At 59.9% G+C, this 16485-nt stretch overlaps 1 protein-coding gene across 1 annotated transcript; it reads left to right on the top strand.

Moving 5' to 3' along the window:
* Nucleotides 1-2373: 2373 nt before the first annotated feature.
* Nucleotides 2374-13303, top strand: BESB_040180 (uncharacterized protein; the record flags this gene model as incomplete). Its single annotated transcript, XM_029362604.1, has 12 exons — nucleotides 2374-2840; nucleotides 3228-4067; nucleotides 4510-4641; nucleotides 5049-5215; nucleotides 5644-5827; nucleotides 6459-6596; nucleotides 6865-9644; nucleotides 9983-10053; nucleotides 10492-10933; nucleotides 11439-11568; nucleotides 11982-12621; nucleotides 13025-13303. The coding sequence occupies 12 exons, from the start codon at nucleotides 2374-2376 to the stop codon at nucleotides 13301-13303; spliced, it is 6270 nt and encodes a 2089-aa protein (XP_029221569.1).
* Nucleotides 13304-16485: the final 3182 nt, after the last annotated feature.

Here is a 16485-nt window from a genome sequence, read left to right as displayed (position 1 = left end):
AGCTGATATCCACGACTCAATAATAAATAAAGGGAAACGCGGCGTGGGAGTCCCGTGCGTCGTCTCTGTAGAACCCGTCTCCGGCGTTGCCTCCGATATGCCTTAATCTTGCAAGGTGCATGCCTTTTCCCCTTTGCAATGGAGCATACTTGTGACTGCACTGTTGAACCTGAAAGGGATGCGCATCCCTTTTAACCAACAGCAGAGGCTTGGCAGGTTCCGTGATTTAGCTAGGGTTGCCACGGAGGTTTGTTGTCTATTGAGGGCGTCACGTTCCTCGTGGCGTGCTGAGAGACATGAAGAAAGTCTGTCTCGAGTATTCTGTTTCCTACTTGCCCACGTACCACAACTGACGGTAGCCTGGCATCTATCTCCGACCTTGGGCTCCTCAACAAATTAGGCATTAGCGACTGTGGTGGCGGCTGCGTCCAACATGCGGCCGTGACACTGCTTCCGTTGCGCCCATTACCAGAAAACACCCGTAAGATAATCTATCGTCTACCAATCAGAAGAGTGTTAGACGATGACTCGAAGCACATAGCAGGAGCGTCCCTCACGTGTCCGCTCCGAATGCCTCGGTGTTTGCACCTCTCGTGATTCTCGTAGCGTCTATCGCGACGCGACAGGGTATGCAGGCTGACTCCGGGACTGCAGGTTGCGCATCTAGAAGGGACTCGCCACGCCTCCTTTTCCCCCTAGACCACGTGGAGGACACTTGCCGCCTCGTCCTGCGGTCGCTCTCATGCTGCCCAGGGCGGGCGGGCCCCTCAAGACCGGTTACTGTTCCGAGTCCTTTGCTACTTCCAAGGATCGTTTCAGTCCGCTTTCGTGTCAAGCATGCAGGCTTGAGTTTCACGTTTCTGCGGAGGCTCTTTTGAGAGTGCCCGCTCTTGTGGACCTTGCGAAAAGCGCGTCCACTGTCGTCCTGGCTCCACCGCTACCGCGACATGTATCGCTGTTTGAATGGCGCAGCCCTCTGAACAAGCTGCTTCGGAGGCTCGCTCCTTAATGTTTTGCTTGGGTCTGCAATATGCTTTCTCGGGTGGAAAAATAGAGCAAATCCGCCTGTGGCCGATAAAAATTCTCGCTGTAGCATTTCCGGCAAGTGTTCATACACGCCCCTACCTGCCACAATGACCGTGACCCCCTGCGCGCCTTCTCTTCTTTCCCAGCTCCCTTCCGGCCTCAGCTTTTTTTCTCAAAGGCTCGTTACCCCTCCTATTCCGCGTGTGCTCCGGGCACTTTTTCCAGGCCCTCGGAATGGGGAGACTTGATGCTTGATGGGTTTTCGGATCCAGCGGAAAGGCGCAGCCGTTTTTTATTCGCGTGAGAGCCTTCCCTCGTTTTAGCCCTCTGTTAATTTAGGTGTTTTCATTCGGTCTAGAAGATGTCGAGTATCCTTTCCGCACGGTGCACCAAAGTAAGGAAAGTGGAAAGAAGGCGAGGGTACGGTTCCCGTGTTTCCCACGTCTCTTTTCTTCAATGTTTCGTCTCTGGAGCGCCCCCTTTTTCAGCGGTTCCGTCATCGCCGTATGAGGCCGCGCCACGGCTTTCGTCTCAATGATAATCGATGCAGTGATTCCTGGCAACTTGGTATTGCGTGGGCTCTCGACTGGAGGGAAGCTCCCTCGACCCATTTGTCACCTGGTCTCATCATCATCTATGCACGTGTGTACACATGCATGAATACGTGAGCTTTCTCTGACAGAACCGGCATTCAATAGTAGAAATACCGTGTATGCATATATATATATATATATATATATATATATATATATATATATATATATATATATATATATAAATGTATACAAACGTGTATATCGCCTGCGGATGTCTAGCCGTATTGTGGTGTGCAGCTCTCAACCGAGCGCCGAGGCGAATGCTGACCTTTCAAAGGGCAACTTGCGGGAAACATGTCGTTCTTCGTCCACGCTGCAGGATGGCAGACTAGACTGTCGATGTACATCGGGGACTACGCACGAGATATGCTTGTTCTTGTTGACGCGCAGGCGCGTGCGCTTCGCCTGCTAACGTTACTCCGTGGAACCTCCGGTGTGATTGGCGATGAAGCGGCGGCAATTTCTTTGCGACCGGGAGTGCTTCCGGCCTGACGGAATTGCACCCTTGATATGCGTATAGCCGCTTTCACACGGATGTAAATTCTGCCGTGTAACAGAGTGTTCTTGTCATGCGTACGTGGCTGCTTTGACGTCCTTACCGTGTTGTCGCGTGGCGTTTGTCAAGTTTTCGTAGTCCGCCCTGTCTTTCACGCCTTCTTCACGCTCTACCCCTTCGTTGCGAGTGGGCTCTACACCCTAGCCTAGTCTCGTCCGTGACCTTTGTGACACTTTCGTACTCAATACTTAAGACATGGACAAGTCAGGAGGTCGCACAGCTACCGTCCCGACTACGGTGGCCGCCTCGCCGACGGTCGCGGTGGGGCCGGGCGCCTCTTTGTCGCTCGAGCCGCGACAGAACGGGGTTTCGCTCCCCTTGAAACGCCGTTTCTCGGCCTCCTCTGCTCGTCTCCCCTCCTGTGCCGGTCAGGTCTCTGCCGAAGATTCCTCGCATGCCTTGCCATCGCGTCAAGCCTCCTCGCCGCGAGCTCGCGCGACAGGGGCGTCGTCGACGCCCCAAGGGGCGGCACCTGACCAGGGCAATCACGCGCCGTCTAAAGAGCTTTTCGCGGTTGGAAAGGCGAGAGGGAGGGACGGACTCTCGGAGGCGAGCGGGGCGCCCTCGGCCGACTCTGCGCCGGGGCACGCGGACACCGCCTCGAGCACCTCGCCAGCGTCTTGGCGCGGTGGCCAGGGCGCGCAAAACGCAGCTCTCTACAGGTAAGAGCCACGAGAAAGCCTCGCGAAACGGACAGCCAAAGATCGCAAAGAGAGATTGCAAAAACAGGGAGGGAACTGAAAGACCGGCTCCGCGGAGGAGGCGAGCTGAGAGGACCGCGGAGGGAGGAGAAGAGCGCAGACGAATGCAAGGAACCCCAGGAGGACGAGCTCGTGAGAGGGACTTCAGAGACGATTCAGCCTGCTGAGCCGACCAGAAGAAGGCGGCTCCGCGGAGAGAGCAGGGTTCAGCGAGACTCGCCGCAAAAAAAGGCCGATGCAAACGCAGTTGAACATGCGTCTGCAAGGCGCGTGGGGGGTGGGTCGCGATCTTCGCGCTCTGTGCTGTAGTAGCTGCGGCGCGGCGCAGTGCTTTCGCCTTGTTTTCAGAATGTATCGAGCCGACAGCCGCCGCCTGACGCTCTCGGGCCTTCGCGAGCCCCGGCAAGTCTCCGGGTTGGCGTCCTTTCTCTGCGCGGTGACGGCCACGCCTGCGGGCGCGCTGGCCTCGCATCGCACCCGAGCCCAGGAGTCTCTCTTCCCGTCGAAGTCGCCTTGTTCTTTGTCTGGCCCCCAGCCGCCGTCGTCGCCCTTCTCAGCCTTTGGCACTGCCTCGCCGTCGTCGTTCAGCCTCGACGCTGCAAAGCTGCCGCCGTCTGCGGACAGGGAAGGCGAGAAGGCGGAGGAGACGGCGGCCGGCGCGGCGGAGCGACGCCAGAGGCAAGTCGCGCCCTCACCCTCGTCGGCGAGCTCTCCGTCTTCGTTCGCGTCATCTGCGTCCTCGCCTCGTTGCGGCCGCGGCCTGCCCCCAGCGGAGGCCTCAGGGCCAGGGGCTGTCTCTCTGCGTGCCGGCGACGGGCGCGAGCCCTGCGCGCCGACGACGACCGCGGGTTCTTCGCGTCGGGGTTTTCGCAGACTGAGCGCGGCTCCCCCTCCTCTCCATGCGTCTGCGGTGGCAGCTCCCCCTTCTTCTGTTCTGACCTCGCCGACCTTTTGTTCGCCTCCCTCGTCGCCCTCTTCTCCGTCGGGCGCCCTCCCATACAGCGCGCAGATGGACGCGCGAGACGCGGAGCTCCGCGGCGGCGCGCTGGCGAGCGTCTTCGTCGACGACGCGCCCGCCGAGGTCGCCGTCGCCGTGCTGAAAGAGCTGCGGGCGTTCCCGAGGCTCTGCAAACTCCAGTTGCACCTTTGGGGCGTCGAGTGGACGCCGAAGATGATTGCGCTTCTCGGGTGAGGCTTGCCTCTGTCGTGGAGAATCAGCGGGCGCATCGTCTCTTCGCTGAAGAGGTTGATTCTCGCTGGAGTTTGTTGTTTGTCTGTGGAGAGAGCGGGGGAGAGGGAGGGAGGAGGGAGGGAGGGAGGGAGGGAGGAGGGAGGGAGGTAGGGAGGAGGGGGGGAGGGAGGGAGGAGGGGGGGAAGGGGGCTCCGTGAGGAGATGTCAGGCCGAAGGCATGCAGACCGCAAACTTCGCATGCCTCCGTGCGTCTCTTCACGGGGTATCTATTTTAAAATGCAGAGAAGAGGACGGGGGAGCGCGGGGTCGAGCGACGCAGTTTGACAAGAGTCGGTTGTGCGTCGCTTGCCTCTCTTTGTCAGAGGCGGAGCTTTGGCGAAGCGCTGAGATCTCAGCTGGCATAACAGGCAACGCTGTCGTTTTCATTTTTGCTTCCAGAGAAGTCTTCGAGGCGAGTGCGGAGACGCTGGAGTCTGTGGCGCTCCGCTGTCGAGTCGACGGCGATGTGCTGACTGCGATGCTTCAAAAACTTCCCACGGGCGTTCGCTACCTCGATGTCTCTGAAAACATGTGAGCAAGGCCTCGAAGCCAAAGGGCGAGGGGAGACGCAACTCGCATATGTTTGCCTCCATCTCCTCTCCATCTGCTTCTGTCGTTTCTCTCGTTGGTTTGCTTCCTCTCCGAGGTGACACTCCTCGCCCTGCTTCATCAGCCTCCCTCTGTCACCTTGTCGAAAAGGTCAGTTCGTGGGTCTTTGCCAAAACCTTCGTTTTTTCGAGATGGATCCATCGTGTGCCTTCTCTGGATGGCCGCGGCACTCCTCTGTCGCGCTCTCACACTCCGGCTGGCGCCTCGCGCGCAGGCTGCTTCCTCGTCTGAGCATAGCGCTCTGCGTTTCCGACGGGGTTTCCGCGCTGAGTGCTTATCACGCGGCACGGTGTCCTGCGAGGTCCCCTCTCGGATCTCTGCGCTTGCAGGCTCGGAGGCGAGCGCTCCGCGGTGCCCGCTCTCGAAGTTCTTCTGCGACGCAATCGCCTCCAGACTCTTAAAGTCGCACAAGTCGGCTGGGCCCGCGCAGCCAAGGAAAGGTTCGCCAAGGCTGTCGAGGGCCTTGGCGTCTACAACTGTCTCCAGTGGCTCGAGGGTGAGTCGACCGCATGTCTCTTCTTTCTCCTGCGTCCTCCCCCCCCCCCCCCCCCCCTCCCCCGCCCGCGCCGGTTGGGCCCCCTGGCCACTGAGGAGGAGCAGAACGTGCGACGCCTGTGTTTGGGTGCACTCCGGGTCGGGGGGCCTTCGGCGCCGCCGCTGCGACCGGACTGGAGCGGTCGTTGGTTGCCCTTTCACTGCGCCTCGATTCTGCCCCGCCGCGTGGGCGCTTTCGCGGCTTGGGTTCGCGCTCTTCAGTTCTGCATTCGGCCTTCTTTTCGCGGGCGTCTTGCCGCCCCTGTTAGCCCTCTCCCGCGAGTAGAGTCGGGAACGAACTGTCGGTACTCGAGAGAAGAAAACGCGGACAGCTCCAGCAGTGCAGTAACGTGGCTGAGTTTCTGCGGGTGTTGCATCTCGCGTTTCCAGGCGTCGACCTCTCGGAGTGCCTGTCGATCCCGCCGCACCTTTTCATGCAAGCTGCGCTGCCGGCTCCGCCCTGCAGCAGCTCCGCAGCGGCAGTCTCGCCCCTCGCGCATCTCCGCGGCAGCCACTGGTCGCCGTCTGCGCCTCACAGCGCCACCCAGAGCGCAGCGGCAGTGACCGCAAAAAGGTGAGACCTCCCTGCGCTGCGCCGCGCCGAGAGACACCAAATTCCCGGTAAGACGAACGCAGATGTCGCAGGCGGCGTCGCGGCTCACTCACGAGGGACGGCACGCGATACTGGGCGATGGGTGCGCCCCCGACTTCTGCGCAGGTGTGCCTGGCCGCCCATGTCTCGACGCATGCTAGGGATTCGCATATACATATCCGCAGCTACACTTACACATGCATCCAAGTATCTCTCTCGAATCGGCGCACAGCGTAGCGGAAGCCGCGTGTGCGTGAGCCCGTTCAGAAACGCCCGGGTATCGACAGCAGCCGTTGCACCGTGATAGAGGTGGTCGCGCAAAGCGCAGGGGAACTGGGATCCGGCATAAACTCGTACTGTAGGATGCTTTTGCCAGCAGTTGATCCACAAAGAGCTCACACTCCGCCATATCTCCAGCTCTGCATCCTCTGGTCGTCTGGCCTGTCCGGTGACCGCCGAATCCACTTGGCTGGCGCGTCGCAGCGGGCCGGACGCGGCCCTACACACTTACGTTGGCGCATGTTTCTCCGCCTGGCGGTCGCTGCGTCCTTGCGGAGGGGCCGTGCGATCTGCGCACCACAATATGGTTGTCGTGTGTGTTGCTCCGTTTCAGCCTGCCGGCGACCACCGTGAACTTCACTCTGCTGCGGTACCTGCGGATTCGCACGTTTCTCCCGATGCTTGTCGGCTCCAAAGTTCGGGTCTGGTGGAAGCCCACGCGCGAGACGCAACGGACGGACTTCAGCGGCCGGTGAGGAGATGCAAGCGGAAGCGAGACTGGGATGTCGGGGGGCGGGTTGGAGCGCGGGTGCGGCAGCGCCACGAAGGGATAGCCGGAAGAGGAGAGGAGACGCGTTCGTCGCAGCGCAAAATCTGAACAGAACGCGCGGAAACCGAAACCCCTGAACCCCCCAGTGGCAGGAGGGGGAGACAACTCGAGGGCGAGCAAGCTCGTCTGACGTCGAGTTGGGTTTTAGGGTTTAGGGTTCCTCGCCTGCTTCACCGTGTCTCCCTCGCAGGTACTGGCCCGCACGCATCCTCCACGGCTGCCCAGAGACTCTCGTGTGCAAACTCGTCTACGACAACAACGAGGAAGACTTCATCTCGCTGCGCTTTCTGCAGCCGTACCCCCCCTTCAAGTATGGCGGAGGCTGGGCGCACACTGTCGCAGACGCGTCGAGCTCTGCGTCGTCTCGCCCCGCGCCTGCAGACTGCCCTGCGGCGCCCACCGGACCCGCAGGCGCGACCGTGCCTCGCCCTGTCTCTGAGGGCCCTTCCGCGGCGGAGAGACAGTCTCCGCGCGCCGCGCGAGTTGGGCGCGAGTGCGAGACCGTTTCTGGAGCCCAGAGGCTCGACGCAACAAGCCCGAGAAGCCGCCGGCGCGGCGCTGCGCGTGCGCCCGTCTCGAGCGAGGCGATCACCGCCGCGGCCGCGTCTGTGGCGAGTCAACTCGCCTTGCGAAAGCGAGAAGACGTGGACGAAGGAGACGCGCGTAAAGACGCGACGCCTGTGGGGCCGGCGGCGAGTGCTCATCCCGGAAGCGAGGAGAGAAGGCCACAGACAGCAGCGACGCGCCGTGGCTCGATACAGGAAGACACGTCGCAGAAAGCGAGAGCGGCGAATCGCGAAGAGACGTGGGGCCTTGCAGCTCCGCGTGGACGCCAGAAACAGTCAGGCAGCGAGGCGGATGGAGATGGCGAAGTGCCTCGGACACCGCACGAAGCGGCAACAGGGCGGGGCGAGGATAAAGGGCATTCCGAGCTAGCCCCTGGAGGGAGCCGCAGAGGAAGAGTGGCGACCCCGCGAGGCGAGGCAGTTGTCAGCGAGACTGCGCATGCAAAGCGGAACCGAAAACGGGAGGCAGACGCCACATCTTGCCCCGACCCCAGTAGTGCGACTGCGGCGCCAGAGGGCCGCGCAGAAGGGAGCAAGAAGCGAACGCGGGTGGGAGGCGGCAGCTCCGAAGGGAGGGCGCAGACAAGCGAGAAGTCTCGAAGACTCGAAGACTCCGCAGCGACAACGCGATCGACTCCCCGCACGCCTCGCCGCCTCTCGTGCTCCTCAGCTTCGTCAGCGTCCTCGTCTCGCGCACGGTATCCGTCGACAGCACCTGGCGCGCCCGAGTCGGCGCCGCCGCCCCACAGCTTGCATGCTCGGCGCACGTCGCCGCGCTTGGCGTTGGTCTCCGCTGGCTCTCCAGGGAGCGCGGCGGAGGGCGAGGCGCCTGCGACGCCTTTGCGGCGAGGGCGCAAGGCGCGCGCGAGTCGGGGAGAGGAGGCCGCCGGCGCCGGAAAGGAGACAGGGACGTGCGGCGCATCCGCGAAGAAAGCAGCTGAGCGGGTGCGAGCCGCGGACAAAGTGAAAAACGTCACGGGCGAAGCCACACAAGATGAGAGGACGCGCCGGCGACTTACGCGCCTCGCATTCAGAGGAGACGGCGAGGCAGCCGCTGGAGAGGGCGAAGCCAAGAAAGCGGCGACGCGAGCAAGACGCGGAAGGCCAGCGGGCGCGCGAAGGGCGAGCCGCAGCGAGGCAAGCAGCCGCGGAAATCCAGGAAATGACGCAGCGGGGGAGGACGAGAGCGAAGAGGCGAATGTGGAGCCACCGGCGACTTGGCGGCGCGCGACAAGTAGAGGGGATAGACGAGAGGAAGCAGGGAACGCAGCAAACAAAGCCGATGTCAACAACGACGCGGCGCCCGTTCCAGAGCTGTCCCTCGAGAGGAGAAAACGACAAAGTGCGTCAGCCGCTGAAGCGCCAGAGGACACACGTGCAGCGAGTGCCGACGGCGCCCGCCGCTTCTCCTGCGCAGCGAAGAGGAGAATCAAGAAAGACCCAACCACTGGCCAGCGGCCTTCAGCCGCTTCGGCCGACGCGTCGTCTGCTGCCGCGGGTTCCGCAGCGTCTCCGAATATAAGCCGCATCGAGGCTGCACCGGAAAGTGACGTGCTCCGAGGGGCGCCTGCGGGAGGCCCGGTGCACCCGAGCGCTGGCGAGCAGGACGGGGCAGGCGGAGCCTTGAGCCTCGGGCAGAGGGAGGAAGGCAGCGCGTCTCGCGGCGCCATCGAGCGGCGTCTGAGAGAAAAGAGGAACAGCAGCGCGGAAGCGGGGCAAGCGCGAGAAGGGATCTGCTGTAGTCCGTTCCCTGTGGCGGCGGCCGATCTGGCTGAGGCCGCGGCCTTGTATCCGCATCTGTTTGAGCAGCGGCTACACACGTATCTCCGCGCAACTCCCGAGGAGGGCGAGCTGGCCGCCGCGCAGGCGCCCGAAGATGGAGCTCCGTGTGAGGGGCCTTCAGACCCGCGAGGCGCGGGCGAACACGCCGGGGCGGCCGCGGGCGAACACGCCGGGGCGGCCGCGGGCGAACACGAGGGGGGTATGCATCAGACGCAGAAGCCGCGGGGAGGAGAGGCGATCCGAAGGCGAGGCGGGGCAAGCAGCGGGACGAGGCGCGCGAAAGGCGAGGAGAAGGAAAGCGAAGCGGAGGAAGCGGGCAGCAGGAAGAAAGCCTCGCGCGGCTCCTCACCCGTCCAAAGGAGGGGTGCGAGACGCGCCTCCGCTACTGCAGCAGCCTCTGAGTCAGCGCCAGAAACAGAGAAAAAGGGCGCCGCCGCCACGGACTCATTCGCGAGCGCCTCCACGGCGCTCAAGGGACGCGCCGGCGACGAGAAAGCGAGAGGCCAGGTGAAAGTAGGAACAATGCCTGTCGACGTCATCGGGAACGTCCTTCTGCCGGGGGAGTTGTGCGAATTTCGAGACGAAGAAGAACATCGAGGCAGCGACCCTTCTGACTTTGTCGGTAAGACACCAACCCGCCGTCTACCCGCCTTCGCCTCACGCCTTTTGCCTCATTCTTCATCTCGTGTTCAGTGTATGTGCCCTTCTCTCGCCTGCGCTACGCGGCTGCGGAGTCTCTATCGCCTCGTCGCCCCAGAGTCGCTCCTCCTGCCTCAGTTTGCTGTTTCCTCTCCCTGTTCGGTTTGCTTCTCCGCCGCGGGGTGCCTCCGCGGCGTCGACCCCTGAACGCAAACGCGGCCTGCTGGCCTTGTGAGCGTCACTCATCGTCCTTTTCCGCCTGTGGCGCGTCGCCAGTTGCCCCGACTTTTTATGTGTTTGTCCCTTATTGTCTGCCCGCAGGGATGGTTGTGGCAGTTAACTCCGAGGAGCCGCTCTACGCAGTGCGCTATGTGTACCACGACGATGATACGGTGAGACGTTTCTGCCGCCTTCGCGCCCAGTTTTTTCAGTCAACGCAGATGCTTCTCTCAGCAATTATGCCTCGAGGGGGAGGTCTGGTCGGCTCCGCGGTAGCGCCGGCTCTGCCTCTCCATCGCGCCTGAAATACGGTTGCGCCGCCCCACGCGCATGCATATATATATATACATATATATACATATATATACATACATATATACATATATACATATATATATATATATATATATATATATATATATGTGAATAGAGAGGGCGAGTAACGCAGATACGTAGTTTCTCGTTCGGACACGCTTGTAGCAGCGGGTGGGTCACTCGCGCGTCCGCGGCGCAGTTCGCTGCAACGGGGAGCGAAGCGCGTGAGGTGTTTAGTCGTTGCTTCGAAGGCGCACTCAGAGCCTTTCGGCCTTTTGTTTTCACGTTGTTCTCAGCTGCTGCAAATCAACAGCTCGGACATTCGCCGCGCCGTCGTCGTGCCCCTGGACTCATGGATTGCGTGGCGCTTCGCCTACGAGCGACTTCGCCTGCGGCAGGCCGAGTCGCGCGCCTCGCTGCGCGTCTCCGAAGAGAAAGGAGCGCCTCGCGGTCTCCTCTCGGGGCGGCTTGCGGTCAGGGGCTCCACTCTCACGGGAACGCGCGCCCTGGCGGTCAAGAGGGAGCCTGAGGCGGCCGCGGCAGAGCAAGCGAAGGAGGACTCGAATAAACGCCGAAAGCTGAAGGCGGAGACGGCCGCCACAGGCGTGGAGCAAAACGCGCAAGGCACGGAGAGACACTTCGCAAGTGGAGGAGCGCTGATGAATCGAGGCGACGGCGCGTGCATGGCAACCGCGAAAGAGGAAAATGAAGCGCTTCTTTCTCGCTTTCCTTCTTTCCGTAAGAAAGAGAACCAGCACCCCCCGTTTACAGCCGAAGAGGAAAATAAAGGAGGCGTCCAGCCATATATATATTTATGTATAGATTCGCATGTGCCTGTTCTGAGTCCGCGTTTGGCTACGTTGATGCAGGGGCTCAGTGCCGCGCCCAAGCGGCGCCGCAGCACCAATCTTATTTCTCATCGTCGCTTCGTCTGCTCGCATGCCTAGTTCCTTCCGTCTGTGCCACGCAGAGAGGGAGATTCCGCGCCGCATCTGCGGGGTATCCAGCGTAGTCGATTACCGTGTTTAGTTCGCATGTTTTCCGCACGAACGTCACCTTACAGATTTCCGCTTGCCGCCTACATTCACGTGCAGAGACGTATGCAAGCGTCTCCGCGAGCTGGCTTCGCGGTGTCGCGTGACGCCTGCGCTTTCTGCCTGCCTGCTGCCACCTTTTCTCCGAGTTTTTTTCGGGTCTGAAGCTCATTCGCCCCCCTCCCCCTTCGGAGTGTTTCTGTCTGCAGGCGATGTCCCGCCGTTTGCGACGTTTTACATGCTTCCGCTGGCGACGACGGCCAAGCTCCAACAACTCGCAGTCGGACACTTGGGGGCGATGCAGCGCAACCCCATGGATCTAAAGCTGCTTCCGGCGGAGTACGTCGTTCCTTCTCAAACACACACCCCGCAGAGTTCTCTGCGCACCACAGTTCGTTATCTCGGAGGAAGAAGTCCTGTAGCTTTTTTAAGTCTGTCGACGGGGAGAGGATGCCTGCGCAGGCCGGGGAGTTGGAAGGGAACGCCCGCTTATTTAACTCATTGGCAGTTGCCGCAGCGACACAGCTGTCGCATTGTCTGTTTCCGCACGTATCTGTCTCTTGGTCTCTCGGCCGTTTTTCACTCCGTCGCGCCTGCCGGCGCGTGCTCTTTCTTCTCCCTTTGCCTCACGGTGCGTAGGCTGTGCGCGTGGCGGGATTCTGCGTCTCGCGGCCGTGCGGCGACTTTTGCGCCGGCGTACATTCGGGCACCGGTGCGTCGCGCTGTCTCTGCGGTGTGTCGGTGTTCTTCAGCGACTTCGCGGAGGCCTTTGCTGTGCGGCAGGCGGCCTTCGCGCGAGAAAGGCAGCAGCTTGCGCTCGCCGATGGCGAAGCCTCGGGCGACCGGGGGACTGCGTCTCTGGAGTTGGGAGGCCCGGAGCCGGTGGCGGCTAAGAGAGCAGAAGACTTTGACGCCTGCGCTGAGTGCGAGACGCACTCGAGCGACGCGCGCGGGGAGCGCCAGAGTACGGCGAGGGGCAGGAAGCGCGCAGGCGCCGTTGCGGAGACGAGACTGCCATCTGCGGCGTCGGCGGAGGACGGTTCGCCGCGCGGATCCAAGAGCAAGGGCTTGTTGTCGTCGAGCGAGAGCCCGAGAGCTCAGACGGCGGGTGGCGGCGGCCCGCGAGGGGCGCCAGGGAGTCAGCGGTCTTCGCTCGCGTCACCGAGGCACTGCATCAAGGCCGTCGCACCTCTGCTGGCTCCGCTGCTGGCACCGCCGTCGCAGGCGGCACCTCTCGCGTCCTCTGCGCTCGCGCCGCTGCTCATCCTCGCCTGCGTCCACCCGCGGATTCAGCAGGTCAACCCGCGTGCCTGGCTCGCGCTTCTGCCCAAGTCGCAGCTCCTCCAGCGCGTCGTGGGCCTCCGCGCGGAGCTTGCCAGGCTGAAGACGCAGGTAGGACCAAGGCCGCGCCTCGAAATGAGAGACGCCTTCCACGGACGGCCAAGTCGCGCGAAAGGAACCCCGTACCAAAGGCGTTTCGAAGCTAGACTACATTCTCACTGGCCTCTGCTTTGAAGCTCCACACTCCGTCTTCACATGGCTTCGCAACACGTTTATGTACGCATATATATATATATATATATACATGTATATGTATAGGGACGAACATTATATATATGTATATACTGGTTAGTCCGTCCGGTTTTTGTTAGTTTTCACGACTCGAGGGGAGGGTCTCTGTTATCTTTCCTTCGTGATGTAGAGCGCTGCATGGGCGTTTCCCATCGTCGGGCGCGTCTTAGGGCCTTTCGGATTTTCTCAGGTGTGCCGGCGCGTCCTTTGTGCGCTTCGCCAGGTACAGCGCGAAGCCGCGCTCTCCTCAGAGTGTCAGAAACTGCGGGTCGAGTTGGAGAAGCAGAAGGAGAAGGAAAGCGAGCTCGAGGGCCTTCTCAAATGCATCATCTGCGTCTCGCGGACGCGCAGTGTCGCTCTGGCGCCCTGTCTCCACTTTTACTTCTGCCAGCCCTGTAGTCAGGGCCTCACCCAGTGTCCCATCTGCCGAGGAAAGATCGCCTCCAGAGTTCAGGTCAAACGCGAGCAGGCGGAAGACGAAAGCGGCGACGACGCGTCCTGATATATATATATATATATATATATATATATATATATACGTAGTCGTGCATGCGCAAGCGGGCAAGCGTATATCCGCATATATATGTATATATGCATATGTATATATGTATATGTATATTTCTCAGAGCGTGTGCGTAGCGGTATCATGTCACATGATCCCCTACATCCTTGTTTATTCCTACTGATATATGTGCGGACATACCCCCGTTGCTGTGGAGGATGAAATCCTGCAATGTAGCGTGTGGAGAGACGCTTTGCGGGAGGCAGGAGCCGACGGGAAATACGTCTCGAGGTCGGCAGCGGGGTACTTGGGGCGAACTACGCATCAAGGGTGTCTTGAGCAGAGTGTTGTGGACGTCTCACATAACTTCTCATTTGACTCGAATGGTTTTTAGCACTGCTCCGCCGGCTTCTCGCTACCCCTTGCCTGGCCTGCGTGAGAGACACGTCTCGGAAGAAGCTCGCGTGGCAGCCAAGCCAGGGCGGCAGTTTAGGACATGATCTGATCCATGAGAACATGTGGCTGCCAGAATTGAGACAGGACACTATCGAGGCGAAAGCGAAAAACGCAATCGCGACAGTCATACTCCTGAATGCACCTACGCGGTTGCTTACCTGCCATAGTGCGATGTATCACTATAGCATGCGGGTCATAATTAAGCATGCAAATAGACATACATACATACATGCATTCATAGGGGCATAGATATATACATATATTTACGACGTGACACGCTCCCAAACGGCCCCAAGAAGACGCTAAGGCGGGCGAGGGCCGGTGTAGCTCTCGCAGCTAGCCGTATCTAGTGCCGCTGTGCATGCATATATATATGTATGCATATCGATGCATGCATGCTGGCCTCAAAATCTGTGGCGACGCCTGTATGACCGGATACAGATAGGGCTGTCTCCATGTAGGCATTGACCTCCACAAATATACGCGTACGCAAGCGGAGAGGGGAAGTAGTATTTCAGTATCTTTAGACGCATAGGGGCGGCTGTCCTGCGCCCAGTTAGCCGTCGGATGTAGTTCGGCGTTATGCACAGGCATCTCACCATGGAGATGCGTTCGTTTATAGTTCGCGACCTCATGGTGTCGAATATTTGAGCGGCTCCCTCTTGAGAGCGTCTGCCTCCACACCATTTTCAAAAGCAGACAGATCGTAGCTGTCTTTGCCCTGACAATGAAGGCTACCCGGTTAGGGTGTGTAAAACCAAGCTGCACACATACCTGCGCCTATATAGCCATACACGTATACAAATAAAGATGTGTATTATATATATACAGAGAAGTTACCACGGGCAGATGAAGCCGCTGTTCAGTTTCCGCGTGCGCACTGGGGGAGTTCCGTGTAGAAGAGTTTGTCTGTGAATAAAGTTTTTGCAATCGAAACCATGGCATTTGCTCCAACGCACGATGACTATCCGCCTGTATCCGGCCAGGTGAAAGGACGGTAAAATTTACGTCTAGGCCTAGATGCACCGCTGAGCCCAGCAAAAGTTCCGGCCTCCCCCACATTCTACTTCTGATTCATGCGAACGCGTACGAAGACCTTCGAGATCTAGACCAGTAAACCAACTCGTAGGATGTACTCCGCAGAAAAAGTCGATGAATACTCCTGTCTCCGCCACCGAACGAGGGCAAGCAGCTCTGTAGAGGACGTGAGATGACCAGCGCTAGCTCCCCATGCAGAAATGCATTTGTCAAAGTGGAGTCGTAGTTCGCAAACTTCTTGGACGAAACGCCCCCGCCAGGGATTCGGGTTCAGCTTTACCGCGAGTCCCTGTTGAATTCAGATGGGTTCGTTGGTTCGTTGCCTTCTCCGTTTTCTCGCGAACTCGAGGCCGCCTCGGCTATCGCTGCGTGGCAACGCGCCAGTTCGCTGCTGGCGGAGACGATCGACAATTCTACCGTGCATAAAAGCTTTCGAAGCCTGGGAGATTTTCCGCGCAACCAGTCCAGAGCAGCAACTCTCAAGAGCGCACGCGGCGACCGCCTCTGATGCATTCGAAAAGTGTCTCGAGTTCTTCGCTGGCAGTGGGTTTCTCCGGCCTTGGGTTCGTCCTCGTCGAGAGGCCGCGCGAGGCGCAAAAAGAACGTTCCACGCACTGGAAGGCTTCCTTATAAGATGCCTCCCTTTCTTCTAATATGGCACATCTCTTTTTGACCTGGTTCTGGGTTACGAGGGGAAACACGCAGACAGGGTCGCCCTGAAACCTGTAGTGCCGAATCTCCAGGGGTCGCGAGTGGCATCGATTCAGGGGCGTGGGCTCCAGTGCTGTATTGTCTTTGCAAGTGACGAATTCCTTGCATCCGCACTCGCTGCGTCTGTTGGGAGGAAGCTGCAGATGTGTCTCTTGGGAGGAAGCTGTAGCTGTGTCTCGTGGGAGGAAGCTGTAGCTGTGTCTCTTGGGAGGAAGCTGTAGCTGTGTCTCTTGGGAGGAAGCTGTAGCTGTGTCTCTTGGGAGGAAGCTGTAGCTGTGTCTCTTGAGAGGAAGCTGCAGCTTTTCCAAGCGTCCCTCTCGGGTTTTCGATGACGAGGTGGAAAGCCCGGGCATCTTTTCTCTCGCAGAGTCCGCGCCGCGGCACGGAGGGCCGCAGCACAACACCGTCGCGGAGGCGAGAAAGCGCTGTTTTCCATCTCGTAGAACTCTCAGCCAGAGCCAGATCAGGAGTTTATATTTGAATGGCTAAAACTGCCGACTTGTTGGAGCGTGTGCGTGTCTCTCACCGTCTCTCCAGTCTCTCTGCATGTGCATGCGCTAGTTTACGTTCCCCAGCGCGCGCCGTTCGTTCTCGCTTCCGTTCATGGTGTGCCATCTAAAACCGCTCTCTCTTCCCCTCTCTTCGCTTACATCTGTGCTTGCCCTCGTGTCTTTTCCTGACTCCTTCGTAAGACTCAGATTTTCCACGGAGAAGCCCACACGCGGAGTGTGTGCGTCGAGCCGGGTTTGTCTTTACGAGCAATGCCGACTCTCGTGATTTTCTGCCGCGTCTTCCTCTCTCCTGGCTCGGCTCTCATCTTTGCGTCTTGCCAGTCGTCGGTTTCATCCCGTTTCCTCTTGATGTCTTCTTCTATACTTGCTTGTCTCCGTCCCCATCGCACGTGGGGTGACCCCCTTGCGTGGAAAGCGCGTCCGCTCCCTTCCAGTGCCTCGTCCGCCATTTTCTTTGTTTCGTGA

This window comes from Besnoitia besnoiti, chromosome II (assembly GCF_002563875.1).
Source record: "Besnoitia besnoiti strain Bb-Ger1 chromosome II, whole genome shotgun sequence".
Lineage (NCBI taxonomy): Eukaryota > Apicomplexa > Conoidasida > Eucoccidiorida > Sarcocystidae > Besnoitia > Besnoitia besnoiti.
The sequence above is the reverse complement of the archived record's forward strand: the minus strand, read 5'-3'. Positions and strand labels throughout refer to the sequence as shown.